The sequence below is a fragment of the Galleria mellonella genome, unplaced genomic scaffold (genome assembly GCF_026898425.1).
Source record: "Galleria mellonella isolate WM207_F2 unplaced genomic scaffold, CSIRO_AGI_GalMel_v1 utg173, whole genome shotgun sequence".
NCBI classification, from domain to species: domain Eukaryota; kingdom Metazoa; phylum Arthropoda; class Insecta; order Lepidoptera; family Pyralidae; genus Galleria; species Galleria mellonella.
Window position 1 is genome coordinate 6,883,917 of NW_026442016.1, and position 17,809 is coordinate 6,901,725.

The 17,809-nt window shown below is 30.5% G+C and overlaps 3 protein-coding genes across 4 annotated transcripts; 1 reads left to right on the forward strand and 2 right to left on the reverse strand.

Annotated features, from left to right (window-relative positions):
* Nucleotides 1-41: 41 nt before the first annotated feature.
* Nucleotides 42-1,152, reverse strand: LOC113515527 (UPF0389 protein CG9231). Its single transcript, XM_026899774.3, has 2 exons — nt 786-1,152; nt 42-392 (listed from the first exon to the last, which is right to left on the reverse strand). Exons 1-2 carry the CDS (start codon nt 974-976, stop codon nt 185-187), a joined length of 399 nt encoding a protein of 132 aa, XP_026755575.1. The 5' UTR covers nt 977-1,152; the 3' UTR covers nt 42-184.
* A 130-nt stretch (nt 1,153-1,282) lies between these two features.
* Nucleotides 1,283-10,489, forward strand: LOC113515523 (importin subunit alpha-7). The gene is made up of 10 exons (XM_026899769.3): nt 1,283-1,463; nt 3,346-3,519; nt 3,649-3,861; nt 4,540-4,763; nt 5,967-6,076; nt 6,256-6,409; nt 7,855-8,059; nt 8,355-8,482; nt 8,778-8,944; nt 9,224-10,489. The coding sequence occupies exons 2-10, from the start codon at nt 3,346-3,348 to the stop codon at nt 9,412-9,414; spliced, it is 1,566 nt and encodes a 521-aa protein (XP_026755570.1). The 5' UTR covers nt 1,283-1,463; the 3' UTR covers nt 9,415-10,489.
* A 1,520-nt stretch (nt 10,490-12,009) lies between these two features.
* LOC113515369 (juvenile hormone esterase-like) lies at nt 12,010-17,137 on the reverse strand. Of its 2 annotated transcripts, none has more exons than XM_026899543.3 (3): nt 16,862-17,137; nt 13,460-14,760; nt 12,010-13,080 (listed from the first exon to the last, which is right to left on the reverse strand). In XM_026899543.3, the coding sequence occupies exons 1-3, from the start codon at nt 17,006-17,008 to the stop codon at nt 12,867-12,869; spliced, it is 1,662 nt and encodes a 553-aa protein (XP_026755344.2). In that variant the 5' UTR covers nt 17,009-17,137; the 3' UTR covers nt 12,010-12,866. The 2 variants fall into 2 exon arrangements, with proteins under 2 accessions (XP_026755344.2, XP_052749245.1); XM_052893285.1 differs by having other exon boundaries at nt 16,933-17,100.
* Nucleotides 17,138-17,809: the final 672 nt, after the last annotated feature.

A 17,809-nucleotide genomic window follows, 5' to 3' on the forward strand; every position in this document is an offset into this window, starting at 1 on the left:
GTGTTTGAATTTATGAAATCATATGAAAAATACACCCTTAGTTATATTGCTTCACTAATTTGTTTATTATTCAATTTTTTTTACATTTATTTATACTACATCAGAAATCACAAATATATAATATAAATACTTATTTCTATAGTTTTTACATATTTATGGGTATAACAGTTAAACCAACTTAATTTTATTTAGATGGTGCTTCTTGTTTCTTAATATAGTCTTCTTCATATTTTTTGTGCCAGTCTAAGTTCATCTGATGTACAGATTCACCTCGTTTTGCAGCAGCTTTCCCAGCTAGTATAGCACCAAGACTTGCAAGAGCTGTCAGGAGCATGAGAATATTTGCAATTTTAATTCTGGCTTCACTACGAGATCGCTCAATTAAGTCAGCTCTGCAATAAATATGTTTATACAACTCCCATTAATGTTTAAGATATAATAATTTATACTAAATCTTATAATTATTACAAAATGTTAAATTTTGAGAGATTGGGAATTGAGAGAAACTTAAAAATAGGATACATTATATTCGGAATCATACAAATAGAATTGTAGGGTACAGCTACATAACTACAGAATATATTTATCTTAACAGATCTATCTAATTTAACATGATTTAAGTATGATTTTTTTTGTAGACGTAACTGTATAGATAGGTAATTATTATACAGACAGTGGACATCTACTAAGTTATAGCGAGTAAAATACCTTTGACAAATTAATAATAATGTAAAGGTGACCTTCGCTTAATATATAATAACTATAAACAGATAAAGTACACTTACGATACAAAGGTGGGTATTTCTTCCTTTGACTTGAATTTCTTTGTCCAAACTAAAATAAACTTTTGGAATTCTGAAGGTTTGTATTGTGCACGTATAGATCCGGAGGACGAAGATGGACCAGAAGTTGACGGTGTACACATATTTCGTATTATATAACGCGAGAATATCCTAAATGAGAGTAACTTATTCATTTTCGAAACTTCAATGTATCGATATTAAAAATTAATAAAGACATGAAATTTGTATACAGATATTTCAATTTCACTATGATGTCACGTAAAAAAAATAAAAAAAATGTTTATTTTTTTCTTTTGTATATTTTTTCAAAAATGACAGGCAAAGAGACCAATATCTATACAGCCCAGTAGTAGCTAGTACCCAGGGTTACCATTGTGTTATTATTTGTTATAAAAACTATTTATCGTTATCTGTTAAAAAATATTTTTAATCTATGATAGCAATACAGAGTAATGTAGTATCTACTGTCAAGCTGTCACTGCTTGTGATTGTATAGTGTCGTTTTGCGTGACGTGATCGACGTGATTGCAATTTATTAAATACTAAAATTGCTAAACATATATTAATAAAATTCTTATAGTATTTAATTGATGGTGGATTGATTTGTGAAGTATTTAATATCCATAAATATAAGGTTTAAAACTTTAACTTCTATACACAGTAAGTTTACTTAATTACAATTTATTGATAATGTTGAATAGATTTTGATGGACAAATACCCAGAAATCATATTACTCTACGAGGACAAAAGTACTTTCAATCGACTTGTGGAGGTTTTTTGTTTGTTTAAATACAATAAATATTAATTAATATAAAAGTATATATATATATATATATATATATATATATATATATATATATATATATATATATATATATATATATATATATATATATATATATATATATGTATATAAAATAATGTAGAGAAATATTTTGAATTATGATTAGATCTTACATTTTATGGCATGCACATACTCTACGTTACTAGGACAAATTCAATAGGTATTATATATCCTTGATTCTTCAAAAATTATTGCAATCTATTTCGTTTTAACTCAATCCTACTCTTTCACAATGTAGTTGCTTGATTTCTATAAATTTAATATGTTTTATAATTATATAAATAAATCGAGATACTTGAAAGTATCTCATTCATTTTATACCTATGTTTTTTTTATTAATATTTTATGTTGTTAAGATTTTAAATACAACATAATAACATATATATATATATATATATATATATATATATATATATATATATATATATATATATATATATATATATATATATATATATATATATATATATATATAGTCAAAAGATAATTTGTAAAGAAGTTCACCTGATTGGGTATATTGCTAGCAATGGGAAAGATAGACCCTATTATTAACAATCCCTTCTATTTCTTATTGTTATAGTATTGTTCTGTTCTTGTTTATACTTTCTATTAATATTACAAATGTGAATGTTTATTAAATGTTTGGTTGTTTGTTATCAATCACACTTAAATCACTGAATGGTATTTAATAAAATTTGTACACAGAGGGAACATGTACATACTTTATTTGAAATCATATGAAATAATTAAAAGCTAGCACTATAATTTATATTGTGTATGACGCCATGTGGTCTCGGCATAAAATAGGTCACTCCTTCCTTTCCTGTGAGTGTTGTAAGAGGTAACTAAGGGAATTTAATTGAGTTGAGAGATGAGGAGCAGTGTCCCTTTTAAAACATGACTAAAAGCCTAATAGCGGTTGCTAACTCGCCTGCCAAGAGTGGCAACTACTGGCAAAACTCCCCTTATGGTAAAGGCTTATGTTCAGCAGTGGACAGTTAATAGCTGATATGATGACTATAATTTATAAAAGTGAATGTTTATAAGAGTGAATGGATTTGAATGATCTGGTTATTTATGCACGATATTCTGTATACATTTATACTGTTTTATGGTGGACAGTCTTTGGTAATAGATAATATAATAAATTGTGTGAATGAATATATAAGACAAACTTACCGTTTGGTTAAAAATATTTATATAAACAAAAATATTAAAAAAAAATTATATCAATGAGGTAGCAAATAAGCATACGGCAGAGGCATTATGTGCACGCTGCCGAACCTGAAAGAACCTTCAAATATATATATATATATATATATATATATATATATATTATTATAGCTTTTTATCCACTTCAGTAGTCCCCAAGTGTAAAAGCCTCCTCTATCTTTTTCCACTTCTCCTTATCTGTAGCAATATTTGTCCAGTTTTTTCCTGCTGTCTTTATTATGTCATCAGCCCATCTCTTTCTTTGTCTTCCAACATTTCTTTTTCCTGCTGGCCCTCGCCATTTTGTTGTTTGGAGAGTCCACCTTTTATCTTTGTACCTCAGTATATGACCTGCACATCTCCACTTCTGTTTCATACTATACTGAAGAGCATCTGTTATTTTGGTTTTCTTCCATATCTGAAATATCAGTGTTTCTTATTTATATCAAATATATATAAAGGTTTAAATATCTATGTGTAAATAGATGTCTGGTGGTCACAAACATCGCTATAAGAATGCTGGGCTGAGCGCAGATGAGTTGCGACGACGTCGCGAAGAAGAGGGTGTGCAATTACGGAAACAAAAAAGAGAGCAACAATTGTTCAAACGTAGAAATGTCAATCTTCCAGCATCAAATACACCTGATGTTGTGCTACAAGTGAGTAACAGGACTCCATACAAAATGGTGTAACTAATATAACTTTTAAGTTACCCATAATTTGTTATATTTATAGTTATATTTTTATATTACATGCTTCTTTAAAATGATCTATTCTTTTTTTTCTAGGATGATATCAACTTATCACCATCAGATGATATTACTCCAGCTATGGTAGCCAGTCTTTATGGCGATAATCCCCAAGAACAAGTGATAGCTACACAAAAATTTCGAAAACTGCTTAGTCGAGAGCCCAATCCACCTATTGATGAAGTTATACGAACTGGAATAGTTCCTAAATTTGTTGAATTTCTCACTAATAGTGCAAATCCTAGTTTACAGGTAATTTGTGATATATTTATTTAAATTTTTAGTCTTCATAGTTTTAATGTTACAATAAAATTTATATCTTTAATCTCTATATCTGTAAATATTTAGTTTATATAAAAGTATACACGCAAATATGAGTATAAAATCTAAATATTTTTATGACTTGAGTATTAATCTGGTAACAAACTACCATAACTATAACTGCATGATTTATCATTTCAAAAAATTTGTTCTTTTTTGTCTCTGCATCTGCCTGTATGAAGACTTTTATAAATGTCACCTATTCTATGTTATTTAAATTAATTTAGCAAATAAACGTTTCATTTTATTGATAAATGCAAATAAAACAATCAACATTATTCATTGAAAATGAGCACTATTTAGTTTTATGATAAATATGCACAGTACATTAGTCCGCACCCGGTTTCTGTCGCCGCTTTGCTTGTATAACACAGCAAGTAACTTTTCTTGCATGACTGTTTCGATTTTAAGGGATTTTAGGGGTTGTGAAATATTAAGGTAATGGAGGCATAATAACACTAGACCTCTAGTAACAATGAATGCGATGAGTGTTGCTGTATATTCTCTGATGCAGTGCTGTTATTGTATGTTGACGACGATTACAACTTTCTGTCATATGGGTTCTCAATTCCAAGTTGTATAAAAAACGTGATACCTTTACAATTGAAGTTTGAAGCGGCGTGGGCCCTGACAAACATCGCGTCGGGTTCGTCGGAGCAGACGCGTGTGGTGGTGGAATGCGGCGCGGTGCCGGTGCTGGTGGCGCTCGCGGCCAGTGGCGCCGGCGACGAGGTGCGCGAACAGGCTGTGTGGGCGCTTGGCAATGTCGCTGGAGACTCGCCATCCTGCCGCGACACCGTGCTACAGGCCGGCGTGTTGCCGCCGCTTATACAGTAAGATCTTATACTCGTACATTTGCTCATTCTCATTCTTACTCTCGCATGGTTCAAATCACTTTCAGTAAGGAATTTTAATAATTTACTGTAGTATAGCTTGATTTTATCGTTTCGATAAAAGCGTCTACACTGTGATTTCCTATTATACGAATTATAAAAACACTCATTTGCTTGCGTTGTTGTATTTCGGTTCGAGGTATGGAAAAGTCGGTTAAATTAATAATAATGTATGTATGTTTATAGTTGACGCCATTACTCACCATTTCCCATTATTTGGATTGTCATTATTTTCAGTCATATAAAAATAAATTCAAAATTTAATATTTACAAATTATAATATTTTAATTATTCTTTAAGATTTACCTACTTGCCATATTCCATAGTAATATTAATAGTGAATCAATTGTAATTATCAGTTTGTAATTAACATATATACAACCTATAAAATTGAATAGTGTTCCTACTAGAAAACTGCATCAATTTAAGTACTACGGCCACCTGGTGACCGCCAGGCTTAGGGATGATTTAGATATAGAAAGGAAGCGCTGGGTTGTTGATCCGCGATAATATGGTCTGTAGATTCGTCTGATGTACAGGGTTAGAGAAGATAACACTATTTAAAGCGTACTGTACATCCTTGTACTCGGCGAGTCTGTGTTTCCAGCATACCCAGAGAGCCTACAACGCCCTGCGTATCCAATTTAATAACACGTTTAGGTTGTTGTCGCGGCTCTTGATGATTATATCGCGGTATAGATGATTTTGACGCTGTCTGTTGTAATAAAACGGTTTCACTTTTACATAGAATACGTGGAAGTGGCAGCAGTATATTAAATATGTTTGTAAATAAATTAGATCCTGTGACCCTGTGAATTTTGTATCACTTATAACGCTATCTATTAAAAATATTTCGGAGTAGCGATTCCCATACAAAATTATCTATTGTAATTTTTAACTGAACGTTGGGGGGTTTTCGACTTTTTTGAAACCACCCCTGTATTACAATGAATGAAACGAAAAAGAACTGGCGAGACAAATGAACGGCGATTCATTTTTATATATATAGATTAAGTATTAATATAGTTTTTAAGTACAAAAAATAGACTCAAAGTTGTCTAAAATAAATAAATTATCCTGTAATTATTATTTCTACATTGTGTAAAAAAAGTATAAAATTATAGGTATCTATTTATTTTCCAGAATCTTAAACAAATACACTAGATTGTCCATGACGAGAAATGCGGTATGGACATTATCAAATTTATGTAGAGGCAAGAATCCACCTACGAATTTTGAAGCTGTTGCCCCAGGTAAGTTGATAAATGTGTTACTAGGTATAAGTCATGTCCGTTATTTATTAAATACAAGTGATATTTTCTAAAATCGAAGCATGAACTTAAAAACATAGTTTTAAGGAGAATAGTTGGATCAATGTCGGAATGTCCGGATAGTAATCAAATGTTTTATTAAATAATCATCCTACATTTAGGTATTCCAGTACTAGCGCGATTGCTACATCATACTGACGCGGATGTATTGAGTGACGCATGCTGGGCACTCTCTTATTTATCTGATGGACCTAACGAGAAGATACAGGCAGTCATTGACGCAGGTGTCTGCAGAAGACTTGTAGAGCTACTTATGTAAGTTGTATGTTCATCATATTAGACATCTGTACACTATTGAATATAGGCCTCTCCCTCCCTCTTGTGGTGTTTTCGAAAATAGTTGCTAATCTTGGCAGGTGGGTTGGCAACCGTAGTTAGGCTTTGGTAATATTTTAAGAGGGATGTTGCTGTCCATACTTCGAGCCTTAATAATTCCCTTAGTCGCTTTTCCCAGGTAGCAATTATTCGCCATATTGACCTCGATTTTTTGTCACTGACCTTAAAATAACTTTAAACTGACGTCTTATTTGAGCCGCAGACATCACCTTGCTACCTGGGTTACGACACCCACGGGAAAGGAAGGAATGGCCCAATCTATGCATGAAAAATTTCGTTTTCTACCATCGGTCTATTAAAAAGGTAAAAATATAAATATATTATTGGTATATTTAGTTAAATAAAAGTTAAAAAGTTTCTATCTGTTCTCCCTTAACTAAAGGTTGTCTGTAAGAGATTGCCCTAGCGATAAGACCGCCTTTTGTACCTTTATGTGTATATTTCAATCTGTATTTATGTTACTGTATTTCATTTGAATTATTCACTTGTCATTGTATATTTTTATTTATGGTGCAATAAAGAGTTAAATAAATAAATAATTGCTGTATTAATATATCTGCACCATTCATGTAAATAGAAGACCATACTCCGATGTAAAATTATGTAATCGAATTAATTATATTTTTATTTCAAAATGAAGAGCTTTTGATATAAATAATGATATTACTCTTATTGTTTGCTTGGTCAGCTATTGTACGTAATAACTGACTAATAAGATAAAATAAAATAGATACACATAATATTTAAAGAAGGACATACGCAATTTTTTATTCCAGACTGATAACTGGTTGTAGGTCAGTTGGCCCATCGTGACGAATTCAATGATAATTAACCACGATGGTTTCCAAGGGGAAGTGCGTCGATCTGACAAGAGTATACTACTAATAATGAGATTGCTAGTCCCCATTACTAAAAGATCTATAATATATTCTTTTTATAACTTATAAAAAATATTCAACACGATGTAATATCTTTATGAACTAATTGAATTGAAATTAAAATATATCTTATTATTTAGTTATCATCATGTATCATATCAGCCCTTAACCGTTCACTGCTGAACATAAGCTTCCCCCTTGGGGGGGTTTGCCAGTAGTTGCCACGCTTGGTAGGCGGATTGGCAACTATAGTTAGGCTTTAGAGATATTTTAAGAGGGACGCTGCTGCTCATCTCTCGCTGTCCCTCAGTCGTAAAAGACGACACCCACGGGAAAGGAAGGGGTGGCCTATTCTATGCCGGAATCACACGCTTATACGGTTACAGTATAACTGTTTAGTACTACTCATCTCTACTATAATACTCATCTATAATACTAAAATCAGGCTCTTATATTTTTAGGTTCTATTGCCTTGTTCAATTTCAGGCATAACAAATCGACGGTAGTGTCAGCGGCGTTACGAGCTGTCGGCAACATAGTGACGGGCAACGATGCGCAGACACAGGCGGTGTTGAACTGCAACCCGCTACCCAATCTGCACGCCTTGCTGCGGTCCAGCATGGAGGCGCACCGGAAGGAGGCTTGTTGGACGATCTCTAATATTACAGCTGGCAATGCTGTGCAAATACAGGTATCTATTAGTAGCTTAGCATTGGGAGGCTATGCTTGCACATGACATTATGTTGCTCAAAGTAACTAATGGGGAAAATAACTGTAAGTGATTGGATTCTTATAAAAAACATTAGATGTTATCTCCAAATGTGAACCGATATTGAATTTTTTTTTAAATTGAATAAGTTTTTTACTATGTTGGTTCAACATAATTCATTAAACAAAATTTAAAATGGTTGTTTTTTTTTAAATTATATAAACCTAGTAGGCCTACATAAAATACTAACATACCTATTTGGTTTTGTCTTTCACAGGCTGTCATAGATGCCAATATATTCCCAGCTTTAATTGAAATTTTGAAGCAAGCTGAATTCAAAACGAGAAAAGAAGCTGCATGGGCGATAACCAATGCCACTAGTGGCGGTACTCAGGGTCAAATTAGGTATGAAATTGAATTTTGAACACGACATTTATTATTTATATATTTATTTTTTATTATAGCATGTGATCTCATCATTCTGAGCGAACACAGATAATAAATGATCCATGAATATGAACAACCAAAAAAGAATGTTCCACCCTCTATGGTCGGCCATTAAATTTAATCCAAATTTATTGATTTCTTTGTTCATTGTTATAAATTATTTATAAAAATTTATTTATTAATTGTACTGAATTGCCAGATATTATATTGGTATTATTTGCTAAAATCATTAACTTAAGATATATATTTTTAGGTATCTGGTTGAACAAGGATGCATACCACCTCTATGTGACTTATTAACCTTAACTGATGCGAAAACAGTCCAAGTTGCCCTCAACGGTTTAGACAATATATTGAGAGCTGGCCAACCGTCGGATCAACGGGATAATCCATATGCGGCATTAATTGAAGAATGCTTTGGTAAGTAAATTAAATACACACAATGTTTGTATTGATGATAAAAAACTTCAAATATTTCATCAAAATTGGATTTCTAAATATAAAAAATATTCTATATTAATTAATACCTCGACATATAAATATACTGGTCCCTGGGAGCGCAGAGGCTGCTAATGTTTGCAATATACTTTAGTGCAATAGTGCAAAGTATACTTTTATGCAAAACACGATAATATAAAGATACATATTTACAAAGTTATGTAAATCAACATTTACTATACCTAAATGTAATATTTTCAGGTCTGGATAAAATAGAATTCTTGCAGTCACACGAAAATCTTGATATATATCAAAAATCATTTGAAATAATTGAGAACTACTTTGGGTCTGAAGAGGAAGATGGCCGACTGGCTCCTACGGTATCCTCCACTACAGATCAATATCAATTCAGTGCTGATCAGTCGGTGCCTATGGGTGGTTTCCAATTCTAACCGAGGCCTATATATGCTTTTTAATGCTTCTCACTTCACTGTGAGTAATATTCCCTTACGTTATGCTTACTTAAGCGGCTTGTAACACAGCAACATGAAGAATTTTGTTTCCTTTTTATCTAAATGCTGTTCAACAGAACATATTTTTAATTAGTTCAACTTTTATGTTTGTGTTACATAATGTGTTTAAGCATACTTTAATGCTTTTTGAAACCTTTGTGATTTAAAGCTATTATGTAATATTTGTAATTAAAATGTTTATTATCTCTTACACTTAAAAAGTGCTGTACAGGTTGTTAATTTCTAAATTTAGCTTAATATGACGCTTATTATTTTGGGATCTGTTTAAGTTGTTTAGTAAATGTAGAGCAATCTGTCTATTATTATGTACATTCAATATTTTACTTCTCGTTGCAAGTATAAAGAAAAATAGATATTTCTATTTTGATTTTGTATTAAAATTAGAGACTCACAATAATAAAGTATGATAATGGACTAGTCATAACAACTTTTAATATAAAAAAAAAAAAGTTACTACAGAAATGAATCAATGTGTTATTACAGACAAAGATTTGTTGTACTTTATAAATTGTTGTTTGACAACCAATTGGTACTTTGGAAGTATTGGGATATTTATGTATAAATATTTAATCCTTTAACTTTTATTGTCATTGCTGTAAGATTCATTTTATATATTTATTTTAAAAATTGCTTGATATACTGTATTTTATTGCCTCATATGTTTAAATTGTTTTACAAATGTGTATAGTGTTGAATTAAAAGTAAATAGTTTTCTGAACATATTAAATTGGTAAAATTAATTGTAACTATTTTGCACTTTTACTATGTAGGCAATTTATGTCTATAAAATTATTAACGTGAAATCAATTGCAATATGTGTTTGCTATTGTAGATAACGGCATATCTAGTTAATTTCTTTTGTAGTTAAAATATATATTAATATTTTGTTTGATGTAACATTAATATTTGTTACTGAAATAATTAAACTTGTATATTGTCTTGCGTAAAGTTATGATTTCTATCGGTCATATTACAGATTGGTACCTACATACTATTCGACTTGTTTTAATTACAATTCTACACATGACAAATAAATTTATGTTGGTCCAGTTTTTAATTAATTGTTATAATATTGTGTAGTGTTAGTGTGCCATATTTACTACAACATTCTTTTACTAACAATTAATTCAATAAAAAAAAACCCTTTTTTTTTAATAAAATTTTGTTTTATAGCAACATATAAATCTAATATAAGCTAATTACTTCTTATGTATAATAAATAATTTATATGTTGTGATATATAGGTTAATTATTGTCCATAAGAAGTGTACATGAAGTACATAAAAACTAAAATTGTAATTGGGGAAGTTAAAGCATTGCATTCAACTGTCTACTAGGGGTTTAAATACATAATGTAGATGGAGATAAAAAACATATAACTGCTGCAAGTAATGTATAATATTTAATGAAAAAATCTATTCTAAAATATAACATTTTACGGAAGCATGTTTGAAAATGTATCATATTATTACTTGTCTTGTGGTTTTGACAGTTCTTTGACAGTACTCTATGTGTAAATATCCACTCTATGTGATACTCTATACTATACTCGTTTTAGGTTTTCTCCTCAATTATGTAAAATCAATAAACCTATAGCAAATCCTTGTACTGCGGTATTCAAGTCGGTCATTATTTTAGTATTATTATTTCATGGTAACAGCTGAAAGGTTGTATGGTTCAAAATATATGACTACATCAGACACTTTTTAAGAACTATGTAACGATTTATAAGTTTAGTTCGCCTACCTGCTTATTCACTTATTTATTTTGTATAATGAACTCTGTGGGTAATTTAAATCTAGTCTACTATATTTGCATCAATGTATTACATTGATGCAAATATATAAATCGTGCAATTAACTTTTAAAACTGGGCAAAATATAATCTTGATATTTTAGATATTTATTTTTGAAGAATTAAATAATAAACAAGATCGTTAATTATAAGTAGGATTTTGCAACGTGTAAAGGCTTTATTTGTAACAAAATTAAAATAGAATCAATGCGGCAGTACATGAATTATCAAAATCATTTCAGTACACATAAACATACCACAAAAAATCTTCGACTCTTTTAAGTATTGTATAGATCACAGATAGATAAAATGCCTCTTGACATTAAATCTATGAAAAACAAATCTATCTTTAAAAATCATTACTACCTAAAATATTTGTAACACATTTTTAAATCTCTTTCTTTTTCTCTCTCTCTTATTTTCTGTTGCTACAATACAAATAATATATAGGATGTATATGTATTAGTAACAATATTTGTATTTATTATTATTTTATTATATTCTTATTTTAGTAGTAAATGCACCGCCTATTTAATTTTTTGCTTCCCTCATGATTGACTGGTAGGACAAAAGTAGTTATTTACGTCTATAGTGAATTGTGTTAGATTTGGGTGTACGATCATAAAGTATGGTGAAAATTTAAACATATTTCAAGTATTTGTGTCATAGGGGAGCTCTGTTACTGTTAGAACCTGTTATAGAAATAAAAATACACAAAAATACTTATGTTAGATATTTATTAGAACAATGAACGAACAATACCTTCTTAGGAATTTTACTTATAGTTAAATTTATCAGTCATGAATTCATAAGAAACATTGTACCTAACTAGGTATTTAGATATACTTTTTAAGTATCCTACTTTATGATGTGGAACTATGTACTCCGTTTTCCATTGCGGTTAGATTTTGATTTTCACTCTTGAGGGCGTTTATAGCCACTAGATTACAAAATGAAAAATGAAATGAAATAGTTCAGTAATTAATCAATTGGTTATTTGTTATTGGATTTGGTTATTGGGGACTTAATATAACATTAACATTTTAGAGGTAAATTACAGTATCAAATATCAGCTTCATCAATTTAACAATTATTAAAGTTATACACTTTTAGAATCATTACGAACTATTAAAATATCTTCTACAGATTAAGAAGAACAAGATGAGATCATATATCGTTTTTACCCTGTATTTGAGAATAAAATAATAAACAAGTACATATGATCTTATATAATTACTGTTTGATTACATAATATAGTAAAATGTTCTATCTTAATAAATTGCGTGTCACGACGTTCGTTCAAACTAATTTTAGTTTCAGAAACTGCTCAACCGATTTTAGTTTTGAGAAGTATGATACTATTTGCATCAGCTACTATCTATATATGTATCTATTAAGGTATAACTATTACTGTTATTGAAAGAAGGTACTTTACTAGATATCACTAGCTGTCATTTAGTAAATTGATTTAGAAATCTGATGATTCAGACAAAGCCATTTGTTTACTTTAGAATTTGATTTAAATATTTTAGGTTAGAGAAGTTTATACAATTTAAAGGGCTTCTATTAACGTATTTCTACCATGCTATACCCAAGCCGTTGAAATAAGCGTTAGCTTTTAAAAACACATGGTCCTTGTAAAATTTGTCCCAAAAAGCCATTCTTTCGTAGAATGGATTTTTACCTTTTGTAATTTCTGTTCCTATATTGATATAATGTAGTTGATTCTTATTTTCAACGGGGTCCCAAGTGACTTGTAGTAATGAATCGTCGGGGTTTGGGGTTGGATTTCTGAAACAGTAACAGAAAGTTTACAGATAGTAAATTAATAGGTAAGTGCAAATAATATGTGCTACGCAATCACACCATGTCGTTATAAGAGGATATGAACTCATTGAAAAAAGAGGATTCAGGATTCCCACGGTAAGAACTATTCTAAAATATTTTAAAGCCATTCTATAATAGTGTTAAATATGCTTTTTACAGTATGCTTAGGTAATGTACAACTTAGACCCTAATTTTATTATTAATGTAAATGAAAGTCTAAATCAGTTCACATCTGACGCGATATCGCGTAACATCCCTCCAACATACTTGTATAGGCGACTTATTTAAATGAACTTGATGCTAATTAGCATCAAAATTTTGGATCGCACATTGCAAAACTTACCCGTATTTGGCAAAGTTGGTCCACATTTTGACCACCCTCTTCCTCGTGATTTGAGAATCGCGACTGCCTTTACAAATCTTTGAATCAGATTTTATTTGAAATATGAATCCTAATTCTGTAAAGTGTCCAGAAGAATTTAGTATATTTAATTGCTCCGGAACTTCCCACTCTCCAGTGCAATTAAGTATGTAATAAAATATTGGACATTCATGGGAATATTGACTATGTAGTATTACTGTTTTGTTTACATAATATAGAAAATAGTAATCGCTCAGTATTTGCACATATTGTCTTTTAGTATTTTCTGTAAGACTTTCAGATTCTCCTAGATAAAAATTTAAAATTTGTCGTCCCACAATTTTTGATTTAGTTTCTTCAACACATAGTGATCTCGGTACTAGAAGTCCGATATTATCTTGGTATTTTTCTAAATTACTTCTATAATAATCATTTTTTATGTAGTCTATTACACTGGCTTCTGCGTTATTACTTCCAATTATAAATGGCACTTTATTAAAATCTCCAGATTTTATTATTGTGTGAGGAGTTTTTGTAAGAAATGCAGCTTGACCTTCAAAATCATCTTCTATACATGGTTTGAAAACGGCATCAAAAATATCATTATTAGGTGTATTTTTTAAGCGAGAATATAATTCATTAAACGCGTCTAAAATGTCCACGTCAGGTAAAAACCTTAATTCTTCAATAATTTCGTGTCTTTCGGTTTTTGTTATTCCTAATTGTTGACAAAGTTCTGTCGCCGCTAAGGAGGGATTTAGTGACAATGACCAATTATTCAGAGCACTAGCACTTTGTATTATAGCTTTGTGAAATAAACCTTTCGCCATTGGTGACAACATCATGAGATGTATTATCGATCCTCCACTATTACTTCCACAAAGTGTTACATTCTCAGGATCGCCTCCAAAGCGACTAATGTTTGTTTGAACCCATTTTAAAGCTAGAATAATATCTTTTAATCCACAGTTACCAGGTGCTGTGCAGTCATTAAATGAAAGAAATCCAAAAGGACCAATTCTAAAACTACATGTTACAAATATGACCCCCTGATTGGTAATCGTTACTGGATCCCAGAAATCAGTTAACCAATGTGAAAAATTAACGCTATTTATCCAAAATATAACTGGTAAGGGTTTAGAAGGTTTTAGATTTGGTGTCGAAATCTCAATGTAAAGGCAATCTTCCGATCCCATTGTGTATTTTTCGCAACCGTTGAGAGGTAATGGTGTTTCTTGTGTGCAGTCAATTTCTTCAATCCACGGATCGTTAGCTATTGGAGGCTGAAACGTTAATTTTTTTATTAATAGTAGTTAATAACCATTATATAGATAAGGGTTTTTGTACTATTCTACGTACATTTGTATACAAGTTGCACTGCATTGCAATAAATGAACTCCACGCAGACAATGTCGCGGACATAATAATATATGTATAGTATTCAAATATTTCTTTTATCTAAACAAAAACCTATTTACAGATTGTTTTGTGTAAGGAACTCTTGGCATGTGAGACCAACTCGCATTGGACTTATTTTATTGAAATGCTTCGGTAGTAATAGCGCCTATTTACGAATAAGGCAGTATATAGAATATGAGTTAGCCGTCATTCCATTTGTGTTCTAGAGATCTCAGTGACTGTCCACCGCACTACCATTAGTTTGAACATTTACGTTATCATAAATAACTAAGACTATTATATATTATTTTATATAAATAAATAAAAATATTTTTTTTATGAAATTTTATATAAGTAATTAAAACAAAAGAACATCAGCTACTTTTAATTTTGGTTAAGCGTACGGTGTCGCGCATAGATATTTACCTAGTTATATTCATTCAATCATTTACAGATCCCAGAAGTGCTGGTTTTAAACGCTGGTATTTTGCACCTATGGACTGCTTTTATGGGTAGGTGGGTAATATATATCTACTAACTCGTATCTCTCCCATCAAAACATGACTATCTACTTAAATACGAATTGTACAAGATTGCCGGAAGATATAATAGGATTAGATACTTATTTAAATGGTAATTATAGGTATATTATTATTTAACTATGACATCTATATATTCATATTCTTATTTCTTAGTAAGTACCTAGCTACCTATTGCTAGTTAAGTAGTTACGTTTATGTATGTTTGAGTCATCATTTATAATTTGTTTTTAAGTGAATGAATCATCATATATTACAATTATTTTTCCTTATTAAGTAATGTTTGAGGAAACTTAGGACTTTAAAATGTTTGAAATGGCATTATATTTTATACGTAGAGAACTAAGTACTTATTATCGGAAGTGAGGTTAGTAACGGGGACTAGTAATTCTATGGCTAGCAACATACCCGGTCAGGTCGACCACCATGCGGTTCCCCTATTACGATTGATTAATTCCTAATAAATTCTTCACGATGGGTTATTTAACTTATATTTATCCTCACCTATCATACCTTACTGGACTATTGATTCGCCAGTGTATACTGATAACGTAGGCGGGGTTACTATTCCATTATCATCCATAAGTACTTATTACCTGAACATCAAATCGGTAATAATATTTATGTTATTACTGTTATATATAACGATGGTATTTACCTATAATACGATTTGATTTTGATTTTTTATTGCCTTATACAAAGAAAATTGTCCTTTATATTGTTAGTAAACAGCAAGTATTGAAGACGCTGTTTTATGAATTTGTGGAGCAATGGCGGCGATTGTGTGGCGCCGTTTCTCTAAATCTATCTCTCAATACTTTGATAATTTCGCGGAATAACTGTTTTATGAGCCAATATAAACTAAATCCTACTAATATCATAAATACGGAAATTTGTAAGGATGCATGTAATGGATGGATGGATGGATGGATGTTTGTTAGTCTTTCACGCAAAAACTACTAGACGGTTTCAAATGACATTTATATATATATATATATATATATATATATATATATATATATATATATATATATATATATATATCCAATATTCTAAATTATATTTACTTAAATGAAAACATTATTATTATTAACTAGGCTTTATTTTGCATTTAACAGTTCAATTTCTCGTGTATTTTATGCTCTTAAAACATAGTAGGTACATTTTATTGTAAATATTTTTAAAAATTAAGCAATAGGAGTAGTAAATACTATAGTTACGCTACTAATTTTAAAGTTGTCACTTACGAAATCTATAAATTAGGTAACAACAATTCATTCAAATGAATTGAAAAATCAAACTATGGAAAAAGTTACTACATGCATGTGCAATTTATGCTCTTTATTTAAAAATTCTGTTATATCTGCAACAGATTAAATGAAAATGAACTAAGTAAGAATATATTCATATACATTTTCACAGGGAAATATGTATGGATTTTACTTACCAAAAATCGCAATGGTCCTAAAGGTGGTTTTCCGTATGGTATACCTTTAAATTTATAACAAATTTGTTCACCTGTATCATCCACACAACCACGAACTGGTCCATCTGCTGTTTGTATAACACAGTCAGGTCGTTTAGATGAATCCATTTTAATAAAGCTGTATAAAATTAGATACTCGAGCCGTCAATAATGAATGTTTGAATGTCACGAACCACTAAAATACACTGATAAGTGGTTATCGTATTTGATACCACAATATGCGACAGGCGTCACCTCTAAATAAACATGAACAAGTTTGAGATGGGTACTTAGTAAGGCGAGTATACTTAACGAGAATGAAATATTTATCGACCTTCTATGTTTAGGTATATAACAAATTTAATTAGCTCTCTATCTAATTAAATTTATACCTAAATATAGAATTAAATTCAGTGGATACATTTAGTCATCATTAATAATCCATCGTTGGAGATGGACCTCTTTCAAGGTACCTTTAATATTTTTATAATATCTTAATAAATTAATATCTAATTGAATTAATTACATCTTAACAACAGTAGCCCGTTGCTAGAAATATACTATTAGGTCAGTCTCCACACGGATCATCTTCGAAACCATCGCGATTACTTAAAGATTATTCGCTGGTATCCTGTTAGTGTATATCGATAGTGCAGGTGGAGTTAACATTCTGTTTCATCCTAAAAAATATAGTGTGATGGTTTTGCACTCTGATTTCAAGCATGTCTAGGCCACCTTGATTATACACAAAGATCTATGATGTGGCCAATAATCGTAAATATTTGCATAATGTCATAGATACAGATAATAATAATATTAAAAAAGAAAATTTAAGTATAGACAGATTTTTTGAATACACAAATGTTTATCCCACTTACATTAATTAGCTGTACGAAGAAACATTGAGCTTAATTTATATTTATGTATATT